General features: G+C 51.4%; 1 protein-coding gene across 3 annotated transcripts in view; it reads right to left on the reverse strand.

The window, feature by feature from the left end:
- Positions 1 to 25229, reverse strand: part of PDE4C (phosphodiesterase 4C) — a 38411-nt gene that overhangs the window by 7644 nt on the left and 5538 nt on the right. Inside the window, exons 1-12 of one of the 3 annotated variants that reach the window (XM_027853054.1) lie at positions 18625 to 18705; positions 14518 to 14709; positions 13738 to 13774; positions 13391 to 13461; positions 13246 to 13298; positions 11448 to 11560; positions 9272 to 9365; positions 4468 to 4661; positions 3945 to 4043; positions 3055 to 3219; positions 2616 to 2715; positions 461 to 615 (exon numbers count right to left, since the gene is read on the reverse strand). In XM_027853054.1, coding sequence (XP_027708855.1) covers positions 461 to 615; positions 2616 to 2715; positions 3055 to 3219; positions 3945 to 4043; positions 4468 to 4661; positions 9272 to 9365; positions 11448 to 11560; positions 13246 to 13298; positions 13391 to 13461; positions 13738 to 13774; positions 14518 to 14549 — 1113 coding nt within the window. In that variant the 5' untranslated portion in view covers positions 14550 to 14709; positions 18625 to 18705. Of the gene's footprint in view, positions 1 to 460; positions 616 to 2615; positions 2716 to 3054; positions 3220 to 3944; positions 4044 to 4467; positions 4662 to 9271; positions 9366 to 11447; positions 11561 to 13245; positions 13299 to 13382; positions 13462 to 13737; positions 13775 to 14517; positions 14710 to 18624; positions 18706 to 25229 lie in introns of those variants that run through there. The other 2 variants (XM_027853053.1, XM_027853055.1) reach the window with 2 other exon arrangements.

The raw sequence follows: 25229 nt of genomic DNA on the forward strand, positions 1-25229 counted from the left end.
CTAGAAGGGCCTTTAGAAAATAGAATGTGAGAGATGAAAGGGCCCTTAGAACAAAGAATGTCAGTGCTGGGAAGGCCCTCAGAACACAGAACACAGAACAATGTCAGAGCTAGAAGGGCCCTCAGAACATAGAATGTGAGAGATGGAAGGGCCCTCAGAACATAGAATGTCAGAGCTGGGAAGGTCCTTGGAACATAGAACACAAAACATCAGAGCTAGGAGAGCCCTTAGAACGTAGAACCCAGAACATCAAAGCTGGAAGGACCCTTAGAGACAATGTAGCACAAATTCCTCCATGTCATGGAGGGAGACATTGAGTCCAGAGACGAGACAGGATTTTCTCCAGGTCCCGGCGTGCATTGGGGCAGAGCTGGGCTGTCACCCCAGGCCAGTGGCCTGCCTGTGCCGGGTTTCGTCGGCTGCTCCCCCAGCCCCCATCCCTTGCCCTCGGCCCTCTCACCATGTCGATGACCATCTTTCGCAGGCTCTGCCGCTGCTTGGCGCTCAGGTTCTGGAAGATGTCGCAGTTGTCCTCCTGGAGCAGCTTGAAGCCCACGGCCAGATGGTGGTTCTCCAGGACAGAGGCATCGTTGTACATGAGGGCCAGCTCTGAGTCTGAGACATGCAGGGGCAGCCCAGGGCGCCAGCATTACTGATCCAGCAAGGTTTGGGGCAGGGCCTGGAGACTCAGACGCAGGACCTGGACCCCACAACTGCCTTGCTGTGTCACCCTGGGCCGGTTCGTTCCTTCCTCTGAGCCTTGTTTTTCTGAAATGGGGCTAGTGATGTTGCATCATTCCCTGGGGCTGCTGTGAGGAAACCTCTCTGCAGGTGATCTATTACTTGTAACATTTTTATTATGGTGGTGGTGGTGGGGCAGCTAGGTGGCTCAGTGGATAGAGCACCAGCCCTGGAGTCAGGGGGACCTGAGTTCAAATCCGGCCTCAGACACTTGACACTTACTGGCTGTGCGGCCGCCCTGGGCAAGTCACTTAACCCCACTGCCCAGCCCAAAAAAGAAATAATAAAATATTATGGTAGTGATGGTGATTGCTACTGATGCGGCTTTTTTGGAGGGTCCTGAGGACTCGCCCAAAGCACCCCAACAGTATGGAAACTCCCTCCCTGATACAAGCTGACAACTTGTTGGAAAGACTTTGTCAACAAAATAGTGTTTGTGATCATTTACAATGATTGCGCAATTGTAAATGAAAAACATATAAAGGTTTGAATAATTACATAACATAATATGTAAGTGTTAAAGGGACCTTACCCCATGTCACGGAGGTATCAGAGGTGGGATTTGAACTCAGGTATCTCTCTGTCACCAAGATTGGCCTGAGTTTGAATTCTGTCTCAGACACTTACTAGCTGTGTGACTAGAGGCAGGTCATCTCAACCTCACCCAGCCTTAATTTCATCTTTAAAATGGGGATAATGATACCATCTAAGGGCAGCTAGGTGGCGCAGCGGATAGAGTGCTGGGCCTGGAGTCTGGAGGACCCGAGTTCAAATTCGGCCTCAGACACTTACTAGTTGTGAGACCCTGGACAAGTCACTTCACCTTGTTTGCCTCAGTTTCCTCATCTGTAAAATGAACTGGAGAAGGAAATGGCAAACTGCTCCACTATCTTTGCCAAGAAAACCCCTAATGGGTTCACAAAGAGTCGGATGGTACTCATCGATTGAATGACAACAACAATAAACGGGGTTATTCTGAGGGCCAAATGAGAGATGTTTGAAGTACTTTATAAACATCAAAGGGCCATATAATATATGTGCCACACAATAAATGCTTATCATTATCATTATTATTATTATGATGTGATCACAGGTAAGTTATTTAACCACTCCAAGTCTCAGTTTTCTCATCTATAAAATAGACCTAAGCGTGCCACTTAGCTGCCCCCCCTGCCATGATTGCAATTTAATCTGGTTTGGGCCACACTGGGAGGCGTGTGTTTGCCTCCTCTGCTCTGGATGACCTCTGTCTGGGCAGACCAGGACAAGCTTCCTGGTGGAGGTCTTGAAGAGTCCTTCAAGAATTGAACAGAATTCTTGAGTCAGAATTGAACAGGCAGAGACCCAGGAGGGAATGACACGAAAAAAGGCATGAAGTGGGGAAAGCTCTGAGCAGCCCAAGTTGCCTGAAGCATCTAGTCTGAACCCCCTCATCTTGTGGATGATAAAGGCCAGGCTGGCATAGTATTTGGGGATTCGGATGGGAATTCAGAGGACCTGGGTGTGAATCCTGGTTCTCATTTAGCCGTGGGGACACAGGCAGTCACTGCTCACCTTTGAGACTCAGTTTCTCCCTCTGTGAGATGAAGTATTGGACCACACAATCTCTGGGGTCCCTTCCATCTCCAAATCCCATGATCCTACAAAGCCCAGAGAAGGGAAGGAGCTCTCCCAAGGTCACACAGCAAACCAGAGGCAGATCTAGAACTCAAACCCAGGTCTTCTGGTTCCCAGCCCAGAACTCTTCAGCTTCAATAAGGTGGGGCAATTTCCCCCTCGGTCCAGGTCTCCCCCTCCTCTCACCCTCCAAACTCAGCCCAAACTCATTTCAGGGTCTTGGGCTGCCTTGGGGCCAAGGTGCAGCCCCCACTCACTGGTGTTGATCAGAAACTGGTTGGAGACCCCGGGGTGATCCACATCATGGATGGCACTGGCAAAGATGGCGGCCAAGATCTCCAGGTCGGTGAAAACAGCCTTGAGACAGATACAGAGTTATTGGCAGGGGGGACGGCGGGTGACGGGCAGGGAGAGAACCCACACTCACTGTGGAATCCAGATCCGTGAAAGGAGCACCCCAGAGACACCAGACTCAGCTAGGCCAGGGTTCCCTCTGCCTGCTCTAGTTCTGTGACCTTGGAGGGCAAGGTGGGAGTGGATGGGAGCAAGGGAGGGAAGGAGGAAGAAGGGCAGGGAAGAAGCCTTTATTAAGCATCTACGATTTGCCGGGCACTGAGCCAAATGCTTTACGAATGTCATCTCAGTGGCCTCGGGAGCTGCGGCTGTCGGGGCTCCCCCTGCCCCTCGCCCCCGAACCTCAAGCGCTGGCGTAGACAGGAGTACGTGGGTGGACTGGGCCACGTCTGCCGCGTGGATGCTGTTGTGATAGGCCACATCCGCATGGTAATGGTCTTCCAGGGTCAGCAGGTAGGTGACCAGGGTGTCCGCCGGGATTTGGAAGGTTTTTAGTAGGTCCCGCTCCTGGGTGTGGGACCGAGAGAGGAAACTGAGTCAAAAGTTCGGAAGCTGGAAGGGCCTTAGAGATTAATTAGTCCAAAGCTCCTGTTTTATAGACGGGGAAACTGAGACCCAGAGAGGTTACATGACCTTAGATTTAGAGCCGGGAGGGACCAGAGATATAATAGTAATAACTAACACTTATACAGTGTTTTAAAGCTTTGCAAAGCAGTTTACTTATTATCTCATTTGACCCTTAGAACAACCCTGAGAGGGAGGTGCTGTGATTATCCCCATTTTACAGATGAGGAAACTGAGACCAAGACAGGTCAGAGAATCATAGGAAGGAATCATAGGGTTCAAGTCATCTGAAGTCCTCATGTGAAAGATGAGGAAACTGAGGCCTTCCTTGCTTGATGGGTTGAGAGACTTGTTCCAAGGTCACACGGCTCAGAGGGGCTGGCACCAGGATTCCAGCCTTCTGCCCATTCCATCATGCTGCCTCCCCATGAGGGCAGGGACTGTGTAGTTTTGAATTCACAGTCTGGGACCCATACAGAGCATCCACTGGTGAATCACAGCCGCCTTCCAATGGTTTGGGTTGTCTCAAGAGGGAATGTGCTTCAGATCCGTGTAATTTATAGGGATTCCTACGTGGGGAGGGAGTTGGGTCTAGAGAGCTCTGAGCCTCCAGGAGACCCTGATGCTAAGTGCCCAGGGTGAGGGAGGGACAAGTCCATGGGCCGTACCTGAAAGATGCTATACATGATGGCCGTCAGTGGGCGGTGTCCAGAGAGCTCGGCCACCTTGAATACATCCAGACCCCACCTGTTTGTGTCTTTCAGCTCCTGGAACAGAGAGTGGGCCATGAGAGAGAGTTCATACAATGAATTTAGAGATCGACTCCAATCCCTTCATTTCACAGATGGAGAAACTGAGGCCCAGAGAGGTTAAGTGATTGATTTGCCTCAGGTCACATAAGTAAATAAGGCGGAAAGCAGGGATTCAAACTCAGATTCCAAATTCAGCTCTGGCCACTATGCTTGGCAACTCTACCCTAGCAGAGAAAGCTGCCCCACAGAGGAGAGAAAAGAGGCTTCCTGTCTGAGCCCCCTGCCCATCACCTACTCCCCTGAGATGTAAGGCAGGCCCTCTCCAGCCTGCTTCCAGCTAGTAGCTTTGGGCTCTTCCCTTTGCAAAACCCCCTCGGGAGATGGGAAGGGGTTAGGAGCACCCAGCACACACGTCCCTTCTCCCCAGCCCAGAGCGCACCTTTGCCAGCAGCGTCTCCTGGTCGGTCTTCACGCCAAATCTAGGAATGGCAGCTGCTGAGAAGCTGGAGCCGTGTGTTAGCTTGCGAACGCCGCTGATCTGAGACATCGGCCGCTCCTCCTTTTCCTTCTCCTCCTTCTCCTTCTCCCTCTCCTTCACCGGCATGGAGGGGAGCTCTACCTCATGCTGCTTATCTGAAGGAAAGCAGTGGGTGTATAGCCCAGGGTGAGAGCTTGGGTATTCCCTCTTACCATTGTAATACTCTCTTCAAATATATTTTTGCTGAGATCATTTGTTTTTACGTGGCTTATAATTCCCACTATATCCATCCCCCTTTCCCCCAGCCATTCTTCATCACAAAATTTTATTTTAAAAATCAGCAAAAACAATTAAGACACTAAAAAAAATCTGACAAAATATGCAACGTTCCACACCTGAGGATCCCCACCTCCTGCAACAGGCTCTTAATTGTTCTTCCTGCCTCCAGTCTCTCCCCTCTCCATTCTGTCCTTCACACAACTGCCTAAATGATTTTTCTGTAGTGACTCAGTCACCTCCTATGAACGGCAATGGCTCCCTATTACGTCTAGGATCAAATATAACCTTTTTGGTTTCATTCTTCCCTTGCTGGCTCTGACATACTCTTCCCACCTTCATTCACATTACTTCTCTTTTCTTACTCTATTGTCTAGCCATCACAGCTAGCATTTACACAGTGCTTTAGGGTCTACAATGTGTTTTGCAAATACTCTCTCATATAATCCTCACAACAACCCTGGGAGGTAGGTGCTTTTATGATCCCTATTTTACAGAAAGGGAAACTGAGGCAGACAGCGGCTAAATGACTTGCTCAGGGTCACACAGCTCATAAGTGTCTGAGGTTGGATTTTGAACTCAGGCCTTCCTGGCTCCAGATCCAGTGCTCTGTGCACTCTGGCATCCTCCTAGCTGCCACCCAGCTGGTCTTGCTGCACCTAACCAGATGCCCCACTGCCTATTTCTACAACTTTGCATTGGCTGCCTTGCCTGGAATGCTCTTCCACCTTACTTTCTACCTCTTCAATTTTTGTATCCCCAGCCCCTTACAGTGCCTGGAGCATGGTAGGTACTTAATACATACTTGTTGATTCAAAACTCTGCTCCGGTGACTGCTGCTATACGAAGCCTTTCCTGGTCTTGCCCCTGCAAGAATACTGTGGTCCTTTCCTCCAGATTTTATCCCACAATGATTCTGTGTACACTTCACTATGTACGTGTCCTTGCTCTCACCAGAATGGAAGTTCCTTGAGGACAGGCACTATCCCATCTTTGTCTCGTCTCCTTAGCCCCTAAGCCAGCGCCTGCTTGGCACACAATAAATGCTTGTGTGGACTGATGGACAGTGTCAACTCCTCAGAGCCCAAATTCAATTCCATTCTACATTTACTAAATGACTTCAAAGTGTATGGTGTTAGGTGCTGGGAATACAGAGACAAAAAATGTTAACCTCTCTGGGCCTCAGTTTCCTCATCTGTAAAAAGAAGGGACTGGACTGAATGGTCTTTGAGGTCCCTTCCAGTTGTAGGACTAGGATCCTCTGCATCCCCATCCCTGGGGACCCTATTTACTTCTGAGAGCAGGAGAAATGTAACACATACATGTGCACACACACAAGATATTGTTGTTTGTCCTTCATGCTCGAAGAGAAGCAAAAGGACATTGTGATGTCAGTGTCAATGTTCAGTGTGTCCAACTGCGGCTGATCAGACCAATACAAGCTCAGAAGGCTCTACCACTAGTCAGGTACAAATAGTCTGTAGGGACATTTGGATGGAGAGATCCCAAAATTTGCACATCTCAAGTTTCTGTTGAGCTACTTTTATTATGCCTTGAAATATATGAGAGATACAAAGCCGATTTGAGGAGCAAAAGAGCATCAAGACTGAGGGGATCGAGGAAGGGGTCCCAGAGGAGACAGAACCTGAAGGATGAGAAGGATTCTGAAAGGCAGAGAAAGAGCGGATTGGGGGACAGCCTATGTGCAGAGACACAGACACAGGAGACCCCGTATATTGCTGAATTTGGGAAATGGTCCAGGTTGGCTGGAATGTAGATTCTGTGATGGGGATTGCTAAGAATTCAGCCTGGAAACATTAGTGGGATCCAGATTAAACACCAGGCCAAAGAATTGGTGTTTTAACCTAGAGGCAAAAGAGATCCACTGAAGATTTTTGAGGAGGGAAATAACCCAGTCAGGCTTGAAGATGATGATTTCGGGAGGACAGACTGGACAAGAGGGACATCAATTAGAAAGCTCCCCTGATCATAAGTCCCCAGCCCAGGCTGCCATTTCACGAGGGGTCCTAGCCCTGATCACTTCACTCCTGGACCCTCCGCTTTGTCGCCAGCTGCCTTCTCTCCCACCTCTGTCTGAATCCTCAGCACTTAGCACCGTGCTTGGCATACAGCAAGTGCTTAATAAAAAGCAGCCTCTCCTCTGCCCCTCTCTCATATCTTCTCTCTTTCTCATATTCTCTGTCTGTCTCTTTTTCCTCTATCACCATAGATCAGGTAAGAAGCGATGAATGAAGTGAGTGGAAAGAGGGGCAAAGATGGCAGAGATGGTGGAGGAAGGATTGATGAGTCCTAGTAATGGACTGGATGTGGAGAGTGAGGAGTTTAGGAGGACTCAGAGCCTGTATGCCTGGGTACCTGAGATACTCTCTACAGGGCTAGGTCTGGCTCTAGAAGGAAGGATGACCCATTTCTGCTTCGGGCAGACTGAGTCTGAGGAGCCTGTGGGACATCCGGGTGGAGATGTCCAACCAGGCAGCTGAGGACTCAGGGTCAGAGGTCAGGAGAGAACCCAGACCTAGAGATTCTCTTTCCTCTCCAACCTCCTCCCTCTTAGCCGGGACCATGCTTACCTTGTCCTTAACTGAAAACCGTGGGGCCATCTGTCACAAGCTCCTTTTCCCCTCTGAAGCCCCTTAACCACTTCCCATTCTTCCTTTTGTTCCAGTCTCAGAGGAAGAGGAAGCCCTTCTCCTCACCGAGGCCAACCCCTCCACCTGTGCCCTTTTTTCTCCTGTGGCAGCTTGTCCCCTCAGTCATTCTCCTGCCTCCATTAATCTCCCTACCTTACAACTTACAAACATTCCCAAGGTCTCCCCATCCTTAAAAGCCTTCACCAGTCCCTGCCAATCCCTCTGGCTTTTGTTCCAGACCTCTCCTCCTTTCCACGGCCAAACTCCTAGAGAGAGGGTCAAACGGCTAATGTGTCCAGTGCTTTGTCCACTATACCACAGTGGGCCGGGGCACTGGGCAGAGCTCTGGACTTGGAAGTCCTTGGAAGTCTGAAGCTTGACCTAGTCACTGATGGGCAGTGTGAGTATCCCTCCCTTCTCCCCTCCTTCCTGACCCCTCGGTATCTTCTGACACTGCCAAGTGTCCCTAAAGGATTCACTTTTCTCTCAGCTTCAGACGGAGCCCCTTTTTTGGTTCTCCTCTCACCTCTCTGACCATTCCTCCTCTTCCTCCTCCTTCCTGGCTCCTGGTCCTCCACTTGAGCCCTTCTGATCAGAAGTCCCTCAATGGCCTGGCCGGGGTTCTCACTTCCAGCGCTATCTTATTGACTTCAATTAGGAATCCTTTTCGGGGGACTCTTGAATCCCACTAAATGGCCTCTAAGACCCCTTCTAGCTCTGGCATCCTGTGTTCTAAGGGCCCTCCCAACTCTGATCCTGTGTTCTAAGGTCCGTCCCAGCTCTGACATCCTGTGTTCTAAGGGTCCTCCCAACTCTGACATTCTATGTTCTAAGGGCCCTCCCAGCTGTAACATCTTCTGTTCTAAAGGCCCTCCCAGCTCTGATCATCTGTGTTCTAAGGACCTTCCCAGCTCTGACATTCTGGGTTTTCAGGGCCCTCCCAGCTCTGCCATCCTTTATTCTAAGGGCCCTCCTACTTCTGACATTCTGAGTTCTAGGGGTCCTCACAGCTCTGTCCTCCCTTCCAAGCTCCAGACCCAAATCGTCACCTGCCTTCAGGATGTCCACCCCAAGAAGGCCCCCATCCCAACAAGCCCCACAAGTCTTGGTCCTTCTCACTTCACAGCTTCTGAGCCCCGCCTTGACCTTGTCTCCTGCGTTCAAAACCTCCAGGCTATCTTTGATTCTGCCCTGTTCCTCACCTCTCAGAGCCAATCAATGATTATAGCATCACAGGTTTTATTTTAGGCCTGGAAGGGACCGTAAAGGCCAGCAGGCCCACCTCTCCCCTTTTACAGATAATGAAGCTGAGACTCACAAAGGTGAGATGACTTTCTCCATCCCCCATCCTGCTCCTTGCTCCTGCTCTCCTCACCTTCTACCAACTGGAGAGTTCTGTTAAGGGGGGGAGCCAGGTCTTATCCATCCCAGCCTTTCCCAATCAATAACCAATCAATCACTAAGTAATTATTAAGCACTTACTGTGTGCCAGGCACTATGCTAAGCACCAGGGATACATAGAAAGGCAGAAGAGCACATGGGCCCTGACCTCAACAACTACGTGCACACAAATGGTGCAGGAAGTATAGCCCAACAGCTATTTTTGAGCCTTGGGGAGTCAGGCAGGAAGGAGCCCAAAAGACTAGTGCCTGTGAGGTGGGAAAGGATTAGTCTCCCATTTTATGGAGGAGGAAGCTGAGTTCTAGAGAAGGGCAGAGAGTTACCCTATGATTCATGGTGGGTCAGTGGCAGAGTTGGGAATCAAACCAAACCCACATGTCCTGGCACCTGAAGCCTCCCCGTCCTCGCCAGATTAGTCCCCTCTGAGGTCCACTCACCCAGAAAGGTCCGGGAGATATATTCAGACACCTGGTTTCCAGAGCGGCTGGTCTCTGATAAGTGAGACAGCTCCCGGTTAAGCATCCGCTTGAACTGTGGGGAGGAAATAAAATGTAGATCCCCAGTAGACCTGGGCTCCCCTCTTCCCTTTAACCTCAGTATCACCCCCAACACCTATTCCACTTTCCTGTAACTCCACTGGGGAGCCTATGTCATTGGAAACCTCATGTCCAGCAAAGGAGGAGGACGAGGTCCCCTTTGTAGAGCTGAGGCTCAAGGAGAGTCTGGGTGCTAGTATGCTTGGGTTATGACCCAATTCTGTTCACTGGATTGTCTGAGGAAAGCCCCCAGATGGAATTGTGCCTCAGTTTCTCCTTAGAGAGGAAGAGATATCTGGGTGCAGGTGGTTTGGAGCCTAGTGAAAGAGCTATCGTCCTGAGACTCCCTCTTATCATCACCTAGCCAAAAACCTTTTCTTTCCCTAAGCTTTTTTCTTTGTAAGATGAGTAGTCTTTACTAAATGGCCTCTAAGACCCCTCCAAGCTCTGGCATCCTGTGTTCTAAGGGCCCTCACAGCTCTGTTCCTGTGTTCTAAGGGTCCTCCCAACTCTGACATTCTGGGTTTTCAGGGCCCTCCCAGCTCTAACATCCTCTGTTCTAAAGGCCCTCCCAGCTCTCACATTCTATGTTCTAAGGACCCTCCCAGCTCTGATCATCTGTGTTCTAAGGGCTTTCCCAGCTCTGCCATTCTATGTTCTCAGGGCCCTCCCAGCTCTGCTATCCTCTATTCTAAGGGCCCTCCTACCTCTGACATTCTGAGTTCTAGCCCCCCCCCCCCCAGCTCTGACCATCTGTGTTCTCAGGGCCCTTCCAGCTCTGCCATCCTCTGTTCTAAGGCACCCCCCACCCCCGCCAACTCTGACATTCAACAATTCTAAGATCTTGCCCGGCTCTGATATCCAGCATATCAAAGGTTCTCACAGCCTTCTTCAAAGATCTAATCCCCTCTCCCTCATCACCCATGCCCTTCCCTCACTTACAGGAAATTCTCTGAGGATTCTGAAGCAATACCAAAGCTTCTCCCACCTAACACAGTTCTCTCTCCCCACTCCCACTTTACAGCATAACGTAGGTTGCCCTGATACAACACCCAGGAGATAGAGAGCACCCTCATGTCCCACGAGCACCCATCCTTTTTCCCTTTAGTGTTTGACCTCAGGCATCACTGACCAGGACAGAGAAAATGGGGGAAATGGTTCAGCCAGGTCTTATGGGCTCTCCCTGGCCCCCAGCAGCTGCATCCAGTGCCAGTGGGAATAGTCTCACCGAGTAGACCACACTTTGTGCAACAGACCAGTATTTAATGCAAATGCCCATGTAAATCTAATCTCTTCTAAAGTGAATTTTATGCTCTGCTGAATTCCTTCGCAAGTTCATCCTTCAAGCTGATTTCTGGATTTTCAGGTATTGGATTGGCTTCAAATGTACGTGAGCGTCTGTAGGGGGTGAGGGCTGTCACTGGCCCATCCTCCTACCTTACCACACACAGATGCACGAGGACAGAGACACAGAACCATTCAGAGACTTTGAGAAGTTACCTCCCTGGCCCTACCCCTCCCTCCTCTCCCCCAGGCAGCAGAGGCTGCCTCCTGGGCTCTGAGGGATGCCAGGCCCAGCCCGCCTGGTCTTAGCCAGGGAGGTCTTGTTTCTTTGTTGGTTGGGGTTTTAAATCTACTTCAGAGGATGGGGAGAAAAGGCCAATGACGCACAGAGCCAGCTGTGCCTGGCCGACCACGAACACATCTGCGGAGCAAACAGGAAGGGGGCGGGGGCTGGGGAACGGCTAGGCCCTCACAACTGTGGTGGGGAGTGGAAAGCCCTGTGCCACAGAGTCTAGTGACCAAGGTTCTGGTCCCAGTTCAGCTACTAACTTGCTGGTATTGAGGGGCTTTCCCCCTCTGGGCCTCAGTTTCTCTACCCGTAAATGTGGGGACAGGAGTTGGGGGAAGCAGGTTCTCTGACATGCTGTGCCCTAAGGGGCTCATCAGGTCTGACATTCTATATTTTTAAAGCCCCATTTCATCAGTCTGTTCAGAGTGGAGGGGCTGAGGGGGAGGCAGGATGGGACCCTAGCCCTCCGGCCCAGCCTCCCCGGAGAAGCTGGTGCTGACTCACTTTGTTGGAGGCCATCTCACTGACAGAGTGCCGGGTCTGCAGGGTCTCCAGCTGGTCCAGGCACCAGTCCAGCTCCTCCAGGGTCTCCATGGCCAGCTTCTGGCAGGCATCCTCTGCGGGAGAGACCTGCAGGTCACTCAATGGTCTCTCTAAAACCAGCTCTTCACCCCCAGCAGCTCTGGGACTTAGAACTAGGGGTAGGCAAGCATTGATGGCTGTCTTGGGACAGCTCCCCCCAACGAACCCAGGGAGGCTAAGTAATTTAACTGCTCTAGGGGTCCGGATCTATATGGACAAAGGGAGGTCTTCTGCCTTTCTCCTGTTTGTCTAGCTCCAGGAGACAAAAGGAAGTGTGGTACAATGGAAAGAGCATTGGATTTGGGAGTAAGAGACCTGGGTTCTAATTCCACCCCAACATGACCCGGCTGTGTAACTAGGCAAGACTTCTGTTTGCTCCTTGAAAAGAGCAAAGGATTTGGACCAAACGATCTGTTGGCAACATGATGTCATGGAACTCAGGAGACCTGCGGCTGAGTCCTTGTTGGCAAATCATTTATGCTCTCTGGGCCTCAGTTTCCCCATATGAAATATGAAATGGGTTAGACTAGATCAGGGATGGGAAACCTGCTGCTTCGAGGCCACATGTGGCCCTCTGGGTCCTAAACTTCAGTCAAAGGGCTGTACTTGAATATCTAGAGGTCCACATGTGGCCTTGAGGCAAGAGGTTCCCCACCCCTGGACTAGATGATCTTTTTAACTGAGGTTCCCTCCCAGCCCTAACATTCTGGGTGCTGAGGGCCCTCCCAGCTCTGACCTTCTGGGTTCTAAGGGCTCTCCCAGCTCTGACCTTCTGGGTTCTAAGGGCCCTCCCAGCTCTGACCTTCTGGGTTCTAAGGGCCCTCCCAGCTCTGCCATTCTGGGTTCTAAGGGGCCTCCCAGCTCTGACCTTCTGGGTTCTAAGGTTCTACCCAGAGCTGACATTCTTTATTTTTAAGGTCCCTCTCAGCTAGTATTATTATCAGTGATTATACTTCCTATTCCTACCCTCTTCTTGAACTTGTCAGTCATATGCAAATTAGCACCGATCGATTTTGAGTCCAGAGTTCAGACCCTATTTCCAAGTCACTATTGGAAACAGGCCTGAAATTGCACTTGGTGGATGTTGGTTGACTTTGTTGAACTGTTTTCTTTGTCCCTTTTTGTTATTCTTGGCTATAAGGGAGGAGGCTCTCAGAGTGGAAATGGGGAGAAGGGATATACTGGAAAATCTAGTTAATGTAAAAACAAGATGTCAATGAAAAAATTAAAAATGAAGAAAAGAAACACCCCTAAAAACCTGAGTGTCAAACAGTAAAGGTGGCAGATGGAGGTGAGGCTGTGAAAGGGGCTCTAGGGGCTCGCTGGGGATGTTTTGCCCCCCTCTCCCTGGGAAGAGAATAGGGGGACAGGCTGGGGGAAGGTCACAGCTGGAGGCACTGCTAAGGGAGTCACAGCTGGCCCCAAAGGCTGGAGAGAGAGAGAGAGAGAGAGAGGGAGAGAGAGGAAGAAAGAAAGAAAGAGAGAGAGAGAGAGAGAGAGAGAGAGAGAGAGAGAGTGTGTGAGTGTGTGAGTGTGTGAGTGTGTGAGTGTGTGTGTGTGTGTGTGTGTGTGTGTGTGTGTGTGAAAAGTAAGGAATGATATGGGAGGACTTTCCCACTGGCCGAGGGAAATGGATGGTGGAGATAGCAGAGGATACTCTGACTTAGAATCCAAGTCTTCAGAAATAAGAAGGCAGCAGCTAAAACTGTTGATTCATTACCTGGGAGTGGCACAGTGCGGCAGCCAGAAGGTGGGTTACTGCTGGACACTCTCCTGTGGAACACAGAGGGCCAACTTAGGGTCAGGACAGGCTGGCTGGACCTCAAATGCCCCTCCCCCAACCCTCCATACACGCACGCGCTCACTTGGCCACACGGTCCTGCAGGCGAGTCAGCACGGCAAAGTTGCTCCTGACCGTTCGTAGACTGGCTAAGACCTGGGAAGGGAGGCACCACCCACTGAACCTCCCAGCCCGAGGAGCCACTCCAGCATCCCTGCTTAGTGGGTGGGGGAGAGTGGACCCTGGGACAGAACTATTCAGGGCAGAGACATGTGGGGCTGGCCAGGGAAGAGAGGACTGGGATCTTTAGCAGCCCCTGGGCAGGACCAGAGAGAACAGGGAGTTCTGAGTTCTACCCCGGCCCATTCTACAACCTCCTGCCCCCCTCCCAACTTTTTCCCAGCAGGGACCAGGGAAGAGGCTTAGACCCACCTGGGCAAATGGAGTCACAATCATGTCTTCTCCATGTCTGCAGGAGAGAGAAAAAGTCTGTGTAAGGTAGACAGTGAGGAAGAAAATGGGCAGAATTGAGGGCGACGTGGGCATCTGGTGTCTGAGCCTCTCCACTCAAATTCCCTATCTACTCATCTCTCACTGAGCAGCTGACTGGGTGCACACACACTGGCACGCTTGTGCACACATAGAGGTAGGACCCCTGCCTGTGTCTGTATAGCTACAAATGTCCTTCCTAATCACCACCCTCTGCTCCTCCATCCCCCCTTCCAAATTTACTCATCCTTCTAGACCTCACTTCGGTTATTCATTCAACAGATGCTTACAGAACCTAGACTATGGATAAGAAGAGTTGGTGTTGCCCTGCCTCCTCCAGGAAGCCCCCTCTGATTACCTTCAATAGCACCATCTAGGGAATATCCACCCCCTCCGCCTCCCGGCTCCAGCTTGGTTTCACGATCTGCCCCATATATGACAGAATCAGCGTGCCAGAGAAGAAGGGAACTGGGAGAATGGGAAGTCCAATCCCCTCATTTTGCAGAAAGGAAGACTCACTGGTCAAGGGTTGGTCACCCAGTGAGTCCCTAGGAGAACTGGGGCTAGAACTCAGGTTTGAACAACTGTTCAATGTTACGGCGTTTGGCCCTTCCTCCTCTCTCCATCCCCAGCCCTTCACCCAACAAAGACATCCAAGAACAAAGGATTCTCTCCCAGGACCCTCTCTTACACTGCCCCCCCCCATCCCAAAGAGGCACTCACAGGTCACTGGCGATGGAGGAATTCCGGGACATGGCCTTGGGGGAGAGGTCATAGTCACTGTCCGATCGGTAGAGGAAAGACTCTCGCCTCTGACTGTGAGGGAAGTTGCCTTGGATGACGAGGCCTGAGCCAGGGCTGGTCTGGGGATCCAGTGGGCTCCTTCCCGAAGACAGGCCATTCTCAAGATCAAAACTACGGGCAGAAGGAGAAGCAAAAGCAGCTGAGAGGGGACAGAGGCAGTCAGCAGGCCTTCTCCCACCCAAAAGACCTCCCCCGTTTTCACTGTGGCGTGGAAATCGGCCGGACGATCCCTCCTGGTAGGGCCGTGAAGAGAGTGTAGCCACTGTGCAATGAGCCCCGTACCAAGCTCCACGCTAAGGAGACCTGGCTACATGCCCAGGCTGGCCAAGCTCAGAGTTCCCAGAGTTCTCCAGTCCCATTCTTCTACCTTGTGGCTGTCTGACCTTCCTTTGATCCTTAAAGCCAGGGGTCAACACTCTGGGCCTGCCCTGGGAAGTCAGCCTCTGCATCCAGGAGATAGATGGGTTGGGCTGTCTCAGGTCCCAGATGACCCATCTTTGAGAAAGAAGGAATGAGTCACCCAGAGGCCACAAGTTCTCACTGGAGAGGAAGGCAGGGCTCAAGAGGCCGGACCTTGTTCAAGTCTCAACATCATAGGACTTAGAGACAGACGGGGGCTTAGGGATCATCTACTTCAACCTCCATTTTTTTTTTATTACAAATAAAGAAACAGAGGGCCAGAAAGGGGGAAAGGACATTCCCAAGGTCACACAGAGAGATGCTGCATTTAAGGTTTCTGCCGAGGTCTTCCCATTTCTTCTAGGTTTTGCTGCTTAGAGCTGGGGGACACTGAACCCAACCCATACCCCAACAGCAAAGGCCTTCCCAACAGCCCTGATGAGCATCTCCCCCCAAACCTGACTCTTTAGAGGAGAAAGGCTGATTAATTTTCCTCTGTATCCTCAGGGCCTACCACAGTGCCCTGAACATCCTAGGGGCTTAACAAATGTTTGCTGAATGGAAGGGGACTCTTCTTGAAGACCTCCAGTGACTGACAGTGAACTCTTTACCTTCCAAAGCAGTCCATCCCATGTAGGCATAGTTTTGACTACTAAGCAAGTGTTTTTCCTTACAGAGCCTAAGGCTGCCCAGTTTTTCCTCACTGTGGTTCAGTCCTGTGAGGCCAAGCAGAGCAGATCTGCTCCCTCTTCCACGAGAGTCCTTCAAATGAAAGGTTCTCTTTTCTGGCAGTCTATTGATTGTGCAGTGAACATGTATTGAGTGCCTACTGTATACAGAGATACAAAGCTGAGAGAAGACACGGCCCCCGCCTTGGTGGTTCTCTCAGTATAGTGAAGGAGTGACTCCCTTCGCTGACCCAAACAAGAGGGCACAACATTACATGGTAAATGTATGAGGAAGGCACAAAGAAGGCTCAGTGTGAAGGGAAGATGGTGACTGACAGACAGAGACTCAGGGAAGATTGCACAGTGATATCTTTAGCAATTCACAGAGGGACATCCGTCCTCCACTCCATCACCCCCTGTCCCATTGATGGCGTATCTGAGCCAGAGGCGGACTTAGGCTCAACCACAAGGAGGATTCCCCACCTCCCCAGGTAACTGACCAGTAGAGGTCAAGGTGATACAGCAGGCCTGCATTCCCAGGACTTGGTGTGAGCTTCTCCTCTTCTTCATCATAGTCTACGGCCTGCTCAGATCTCTGTTCCCTCCCTCTCCAATCCAGGGCCAAAGAGCTAAGAGCAGTGCCTTGGGTTCCTGTCCCTGCATCTCTCTCCCTCCCCTCCACATCTCCACAGAAGTCCAGGGCCACATGCCCTGAGCCCCTGGAGCTCAGGCCTGGGCAGCTATGTCGAGGGTGTGCAAAGATTGGGGAGGGAGGATAAGGACGAGTGCAGGGGCTGGAGGGTGGTCAGGTCTCTCCCTGCCCTGCTCCCCACCCAATAACACTGGATCCTTTTGAGGACTTGAGGTTCTAAAGAACTGGTCTTCCTATCCTGCTCCCTACCCTCAGCCTGGAGCACAGGGTGTGGGGGAGGAGGGGCTATGCTACTTCTCCGGAAACCACAGTCCACCCTGAAAGGCTGTGGTGAGACCATCTCTGAGGAGCAGAGGCTACAGGGACTGCTGCTGGCATGTGTGTGCTCCACAGCATGTGACAGTGTTTGTGTGCCCTAGAGCATGGGTCAGTGTGGATTAGTGCATGTACCAATATGTGTGCCAGGGTTTGGAGCAACATGTGTGCTACTGCAGTGGATATTCCAGAGGGTGTGCCAGGCCAGTTTTGTGTACCCACAACAGATACCAGCATGTGTGCCAAGGTTTATGGTAGTACACATGCCAGGGTGTAGGCCAGGACACGTATCAGTCATATCCTGGGGGGGGGGGCCCACACACATACATGGTATGAGATCAACACCCTAATGAGTCTCTGTGTAGGTGTAGCTGAGTTGTCTGGAAGGAAATTAATCAATAGGCATTTATTAAGGACTTACAATGTACAAGGCTCTGGAGGTGCAAAGACAAAAGTGAAACAATTCCTGCCCTCAAAGGGCTTGCCTTCTAACACACACACACATACACACACACACACACACACACACACAGAGCCCATGTCCATGTACCTAGGCATTTTATAGCTGAGTCTGTGTGGCCATGTGTCTGTGGGTATGGAGATCTATGCACTCCTTTGTCTCTGGCTTCATGTGTGTCCTCATACCTACATATTCGTTACATGTATATCTGTCTGTACTGTGTTATCTGTGTGTTTTCCCAATCCAACCTGCCCACCTAGGGCCTGCTCCTGGAAGGGTCAGGTGGTGTCCTTTCTACCACGTGTCATGATCTCTGAGGAAGAGAGCCAGAGGAAGCCTTGGGAAGTAAGGAAGAGTCAGATCTGTACGTAGATGAGTTCTGGGGCCCAGTGGTCCTGTGATTTCAACCTGTCTTCCCCTCCTTCCCACCAGCAGACAGGGTACTGACCTTGCCCCTACACAGTCCTTGGGGCTGGCAAAACTCCCAGGACCGGGGCTGGCCTGGACTTCTGTCCCCCAGGGGCCACCCCAGGGTGGAAGAGTCAGATCACTCCAGTGTGCCTCTAACCAGTCATCTCTTCCCAGTCAGGAAAGCCAGAGTATGTTCTCCCTTTTCAGGGGGCACCTCTCTCTAATAGGCCCCTCACCTTTATGAAGCCAATCAGATTCCCCTTTCTCAGTCTCTTGTTCTTTCTCCCCCCCCCCCCCCCCACCCCGGGCTAATCTTAGGCCAGAAGACAGCTGCAGCCCCTGTTTCTCCCTACCCACGTGGTACCCATAGCCTCCACTGAGATTCTGAACATAAAGGGGCATTAGAACAGTGTCAGAACTGGGGAAATTAAGCCCGAGGGGGAATAAGCTTGCCCAAGATGACACAGGCTCTCATTCCAGGAGCCCAGTCCCCAAGGTGCTTATCCTGGTTCCCAATTGAGCAGAACAGCCCTTAGAATATAGACTATCAGGGCTGGGAGGTCCCCTGTAATACAGAATTCGAGCGCTGAAAGAGATGTTGAAATAAATCCTGAATGTCTGATGTAGAAGGCACCAGACTTTAGAATACTGAATGTCAGATACGGGAGGGTCCTTGGATCATAGAACCCAGAATGTCAGAGCTGTATACCTGTGTGTCATAGAACAAACAATGTCAGAACTGGAAGGGACCTTAGAACTTAGAATGCCAGAGTCCTCAGAATGAGAGAGTCCTTAGAACAGAGAACGTCAGAATTAGAAGGGACCTTAGATCAGAATAGCAGAGCTGGGAGGGAGGGTCCTTAGAACAGAGAACGTCAGAACTAAAAGAGACCTCAGATCCGAATGGCAGTGCTGGCAGGGGATGGTCCTTAAAACTGGAATGGACCTTCCAACTTAGATCGACCGAGCAGGAAAGGACCTCACAACGTGGAACACGGAATGCCCGAGATGGAAAGGCCCTTCCACGCAGAACCGAGGACGTGAAGCAAGACTGGAAGACCCGCTCCCGCAGCCTCCCCCGGGTCCCGATCGGGGCTCCCAGCCCGCCCCCAGGGCGTTACCGTCGGCGCTTCCCCACGATGTCAATGGGCCGGTTGACTGCACAGGGCGAGCCGAGGAGGTGGGCGCCGCCGCCGCCGCCACCGAGGCGCAGCGGGGTCTGGGGGCCGCCCCCGCTGCCCGGCGGCAGGTTCATAGTGGCGCCCGGGCCGGAGCGCGGGACTCACGCCTTCTGCGCCTTCGCCTCCGCCCCCTCCACCTCCTCCTCCCCGGGCGGCGGCGGCGCTCGCAGCAGCTGCTGGGGGCCCCGAAGCGCGGCGGGGACATGGCTCGCGGCTCGGGCCGGAGGAGCCGCGGGCCGCCGCGCTGCGCTGCGCTCGGGGCTGGGGGCTCCGGGCTGGGGGCGCATGCTCGGGACTCCTCCCCCCCCCCCCCCCCCCCCCCCCCCCCCCCCTGACGGCCGGGGCTGAGCAGCGCCCAGCAGAGCGAGGATCCCGGGCCCGGCAGGGGGTTGGAGGGGGGAAGGGGGGGGCGCGCGCGCCGCTCTTCGGGGTAGCCGAGCTCGGCCACGCGCCCCCCTCCCCGCCCCCGTCCCTCCCTCCGGCCGCGCGCTCCGGCCAGCCCCCCGCCGTGACGTCACCCCTTCATTCTTAACTCTGCGCTGCCCAGAGACCCCGGACCCACTACGCTGCAGAGCTCAGAAGCGGGAGCTAGGGAAGGGTTAAAAAGCCGGGCTGGGCGGCCTGGGGGCGGAGGAGAGGGAGGAGAATCAGAGACCCGGGAAGCCCGGGGGCTCAGGGGAAGGTCAGTCCGGGGACGTGTCCGCGCACACGCGCACCCAACCGGACACCCTCACATTGACCACATACTGATGCACACCGACCACATATGGATACACACAGACACTCCCCGAGGATGCCAAACTCAGCTCGGCATTTAGAGACTTCACAGACTGACTTGAGCCCATCTTCCCAGCCTTAATTTGCACATTCTTCCGCTTTACTCAAAACTCGTATTCTAGCTGTTCCTCATACATTTATATCTCATGACATACCATCTCCTGTCTGCGTACCTTTGCAAACGCTGTGCCCCACGACTGGTATGCACTCTCTTCTCACCTTTCCCTCATGGAATTCAAGCCCGGCTTAAAGGCCAACTCCTTCCTGAGGCCTTTCATGAACCCCCAGCTTCCGGCTTCCCCCATTGCCTTCTATTGACTGTTATATGAGTTTTACAAATGCTTATATGTGCACATATCATTTCCCCCGATAGAATGCAAGTTAGCTGCTTAAGGGACGGGATTGTTTCATTTTTATCTTTTGTTATCTCCGGGACTGCTTTCTAAGACTCTGATTTGTAGAAGAGATGCCGACCGGTACTGGCAGAGAGAGTTTCCCCATCCCAATGACATCACGGGGCCAGAACCCATCCCTGTCCCCGGGTTCTAGCCCAGAACTTGGCACATAGCAGGCACTTAATCCATACTTGTCGAGATGCATGCACATGCCGTGATGCCCTGGAAAGAACCCTAGCCTTGTAGTCAGGAGACCCAGGTGACGGATTCCCTTCTTTATTATGCCTTAGCCTCTACATGGACAAAATAGTACCTGCACCCCGTCTCCCAGGCGCGCGTAAAGGATCAAATGGACATGAAAAAAGCACAACCCAGCTAGGAGCTATTACTATTGGAAATAGACACAGAGCCTCGCACTGGGGAGGCCGACACCTTCCAAGGTCCAGAAAAAGCCTGCTTGGCCTCCCAGAGATGGGCTGGGCGAGCGATGGATGTGGGCGTGGAGGGAGGGGTGGGCAGGGAAGCGGGGGACGGCACCGGCGGCGTGGGGGGCGGGGGGCGGGGGGCGCGGACTACTGGCGCCAGGCCGGAGGCGTGGGGACTGGAAATCCTATGAGGGGCACACCTCAGCCTCCCTGCGGGGATGGGGCCGGGGAAGTGGGCAGGAACCCTGCCCCAGGGGCGGGGCCGTGACAAACTCAGTCACTGATTGGGCCGCGCCGAGAGGGCCGGCGTGCGCTTGGACCCCCGACGGGGAGCTTGGGCACCTACTGAGGGTGGGGAGAGTGTCTTTCCCAGAGGATGGAGAGCCTCAGAACGAGAATCTGAAGATCCTAGAAGCGCAGGGGCCGCGGGAAGGCAACGCCCTCTGTGAGAACTAGCCCAGTTCCAGCCACCCGGGGTGGGCCCCAGTCCCCTTAGACTTCTGCCTCAGTTTCCCCCCTCTGAGAAGACTCGCAGGAAGGGTTAATTAAGCTCTCCCAGCCCGGGCCGAGGGAGGAATGGAGTACTGGAACTTGCAGCTAGGAAGCCGGAGCTCGGACGTCGCGCCCCGCCCATGCCGGCCCAGGCCGCTGGGGGCCCTGAGGGTCAGAGGCAGCGCTTTCCATGACGCAGAAGGCTCCACGGGGCGGCCGGGGCTTGGGGGTGGGGGACGGACTGGGTCGCGAAGCTTGAGGCCCACACTGCCTGATTCTGAGCACAGTCAGTGGCCCTCTGCAAGTCCCGATGGGGCGGCCCTGCTCCCCTCACCCTCCCGCGTCTTCCTCCTCCAGCGTCCCCCCCCCAAAAAAAATCCAAGGGACAATGGGGAGGGAAGAACAGGGTCTGTGTGCCCCCTGGCGGGATGAGGCGTCACTGCTGCGGACCCAGGGCTGAGTTCCCGAAGAGTACTCACCCGCTTTGCTCCTTCCTCTGACCCTTTTCCTCCCCCCAATCCTTAGCCCAGAGATTTCTTCTTTTCTGCTACTCATTTGCCTAAAATCACAATTTGAGAGTTGGATGGGATTTCTTCGGGCTTCGAGACTATCCCACACAGGAAAGGAATCTCTAATAACATCCACCCGTGGCCTAGGGCCAGCTTCCAATCCTTCCTATTGGAGAAATGGGGCAGGGAAGAAAGCAACCTGGAGGGTTAATGAGGACCGTGGTTTTCTTTCCTTCCTGAATTCAGTATGGGCCGGAGGACCTCCCTGCTAGCAGCTTCTAGTCCCTGAATCTTCGAGAATCTTGGCTTGCCCTATTCTAGCCTGACCCTTGCCCTGGGGGCAAGGTTTTCTCTCCTGGGATCATACTTCAGAGTAGTGCCCTACAGTCCAAGCCATCAGATCACATCATGGGCATAGCTAGGAGAAACTTCCAAAATCATCTGATCCAACCTCTCTGTGCCATTTTACAGATGAGGAAACTGAGGCGCACGGAGGTTGAGTAACTTGCTTGGGGTCACACACAGCTAGTGGCTAGTCCAGCTGGAAATTAGATGATCCAAATGCTGTGACTCCAGAGGTCTTTCCAATGTACCATACTGTCTCCAGGATTAGCAAGACAGGATTAACATTTTAATTATAAACTCTCTGAGGTAAGAGACTATCATTTTTCATACTTATGTCCTCAGCAGTTGAGCTGAGGGCTAACCATGCCACTGTCCTGTTCAATTATGCACGCCTTTGCTTGGCATTTAAAACCCTTCCCAAATTGTCTCCAGTCTACTTTTCCAGGCTTATGACACATTTCTCCTCTGCATATACTCTACAATCCAAGGACAGCATTCTTGGTGTTTCCCTCACCTCCCCCCCACCCCCGCAGGTGGCGTCTAAACCTAATCTTAATATTCATTCAGAAGACTGAGGCATAGCCTATCCCAACCCCTCTCACTCATAGAGTCGGGTTCTGTCTTGACATATCCTAGAACATCAGGGTCTGAGTAATTGTAGTGGATGACCTAGAGGAGAGTGGATAGACCCACCCCGTGTGCAAGTAGCCCACAGTATATTTCTAATAATAATCAGTATAATCACAAAACCTCAGTTGAAAGGGGTCTCAGTATCCATTTTGTTCACACTGCATCCCGTAAAAGTGGCCCAGTGGATTGAACTTGGAGTCAGGAAAATCTAAGTTCAAATCTAGCCTCAGACATTTACTAGGTGTGTGACGCCAGGCAAGACACACCAACTTAATCTCTGTTTGCCTCAGTTTCCTCAACTGTAAAATAGGGATAATAACAGCATCTATTTCTAAGGGTTCTTGTGAGGATCAAATGAGATAATATTTATAAAACACTTAGCACAGTGCCTGGCACGTTGTATAAAATTAAGAAATGTTCATTCCTTTCCCTCTTCCCCTTCATTCCAACTTTGAACAGCTAGTGTTAAAGGTGGAATTTGAACACAGGTCTTTCTGACCTCAAGTCCAGCATTCTCTCTGCAATACTGCAATGCCACCAGTGATGAATATGTATAAGAAGTGGCATAGGGAATATGAAAAAAAAAAAGGAAGGATGTGTGATTGTATCATCATGGGGAAATTCCAGGTGTGGAAACTCCCTCCATCAGTGGCAGACTAGAACCCAGGTCTTCTGACACCCTGCCCAGGACTCCCCACTCCCCACCTGAGAGGTTACCTCTCAAGATAGTACAGTAGATAAAGAGGTCTGGATTTTGGATAGGGGGTGGAACACGGGAGGGAAAATAACAATAATAATTGCTGACCTTAATATTTGCAAGAATCTATGATTTTATCACAGGCATGGAAAAATGCCATCACCAATACATACTGCAATCCCTCTATGACTTAATATATAATCTACAGGGAGTTGCTTGAGACATATAGAAATCAACCGAATTAGTTGCCTAGATTTATGCAGCCAATACAGTTGAGAGACAGACTAGGAACCCAGGTCTCCCTGACATCAAGCCTAACACTCTCTACTATGGTAGGCTTTCCCTAAGGGAGGGGATCTGTGAATTTTTTTGTTTCGCTCTGTTTGTTTCTGGGTCGTGCTGCTTTAGAATTTGTTTAGAGCTATTTTTTACAGGTATTTGGAAGGGTTTGGGGGAGAGCTCAAGCAAGTCACTGCTTTTATTCCGCCATCTTGGCTCTGCCCCATCTGTGAATTTTTTAAAAATTAATTAATTAATTAATTTTTAGTTTTCAGCATTCACTTTTATAAGATTGTGAATTCTAAATTTTTGAAACTTTTAAAAATATATATATATTTCAATATGATCAATTTCCTTTGTAGTCCTATGTCTATTATTTTATGCATTTAATTACAATATTCTGAGAAAGTGGTCCATAGACTTCTCCAGAGTGCCAAAGAGGTCCACAAAACAAAAAAGGTTAAAAAGTCAGGAGGGAAATCATTGAGGAAATAAATGACCATAAAAGGAGACGGGGCTGGCCATGTATCCAAAAGCGAGAGATGACATGTAGATGGACCGCTGAAACTGTGGGCTGGTACCCATGAAATGTTAGAAGGCCTCGGAGGAGTGTCTGAGGGAGAATGGGGACAAGGTAGGCACAAGGATGAGAAGGGGTAAAGATCGCAGTATCTTCCCTAAGGGAGAGAATAGAATTATAACTGGGGGGCAGCTAGGTGGCGCAGTGTATAGACCTGAAGTCAGGAGGACCTGAGTTCAAATGCGGTCTCATACCCTGTGACCCTGGGCAAGTCACTTAACCCCAATTGCCTAGAAAAAAAAAAAAAGATTTATAACTGGAAGGGACCTCAGAGGCTATGCAGCCCTGCCCCCTAGTTTTACAAATGAGGAAAGTGAGGCCTAGGGAGGACTGCCCAAGGTCATAAAAGTAAAAGGAGAATCAGGATTTGAACTCAGTTCCTGTGTCTCCAAATTCATTGTTCTTTCAACTGAAAAATGAAATTGCCTCCATGGGATATTATAGACCCTACAATGAGACTCTGGGCAGCCCGTACCCCCCATTATGTGTAACACTTGTTCTTTCATCTCCATTGAGATCACTCTTTCCCAACTGCTAAACTCTGTGAAGGCAGAGTCATTTTCCTCTGTATTTGTATTCCTGGTGCCCAGTCAATCAACAGACCTCTATTAAGTGTTTACAGAGAAAGGCAAAAATATGGTCACTGTCCTCAAAGAGCTCACAGTTTAAGGGGAAAGACGTGGATAAAACTGTCTGTACAAGATAAATACGGGATAAATTGGAGAGATGCTCAGAGGGAAGGCACTGAGATTACCCTGGAGGAGAGTGGGATTAATGTGAGGCCTGAAGAAGGTTAGGGAAGTCAGAAGGCAGAGATGAAGGAGAGCACGGTGAGGCATTGGGGAACAACTAGGGAAAATGCTTGGAGTCCAGAAATGGAGTGTCTTGTGTGAGGAGCAGCAAGGAGGCCAGAGTGGCTGGATCATGGAATAAAGGGAAGGGAGTAAAATGCAAGGTAGGAGGGGGACAGGTTTTGTTTGTTTGTTTGGAGGCAATGGTGGTTAAGGGACTTGCCCAGGGTCACATAGCTAGTAAGGGTCAAGTCAGTTTGTACTCCGGTCCTCCTGACTCCAGGGCTAGTGCTCTATCCACCAAGCCACCTAGCTGCCCTGGGGAGAAGTGTTAAAGGACTTTAAAAGCCAAACAGAAGATTCTATATTTGATCCTAGTTGATTGTGTGTGGAAGGGGTGTGTAGGGTGACATGGCCAGACCTGTGCTTTCAGAAGATCACTTTAGCAGCTGGGTGGAGGATGGAGACTTATTACAAGGCATGGCATGCAGTAGGTGATTAACAGATTCTTGTTAATTGACTGATTCAGTGGCTAGTGCCTTCCCCCTGAAATCACCTTACATTTACTATGCATAGAGTTTGTATTTACTTGTACATATCCCTAGTTTCCTCATAGAATGTCATC

The sequence above is a fragment of the Vombatus ursinus genome, unplaced genomic scaffold, assembly GCF_900497805.2.
Source record: "Vombatus ursinus unplaced genomic scaffold, bare-nosed wombat genome assembly UNPS02009918.1, whole genome shotgun sequence".
NCBI lineage: Eukaryota > Metazoa > Chordata > Mammalia > Diprotodontia > Vombatidae > Vombatus > Vombatus ursinus.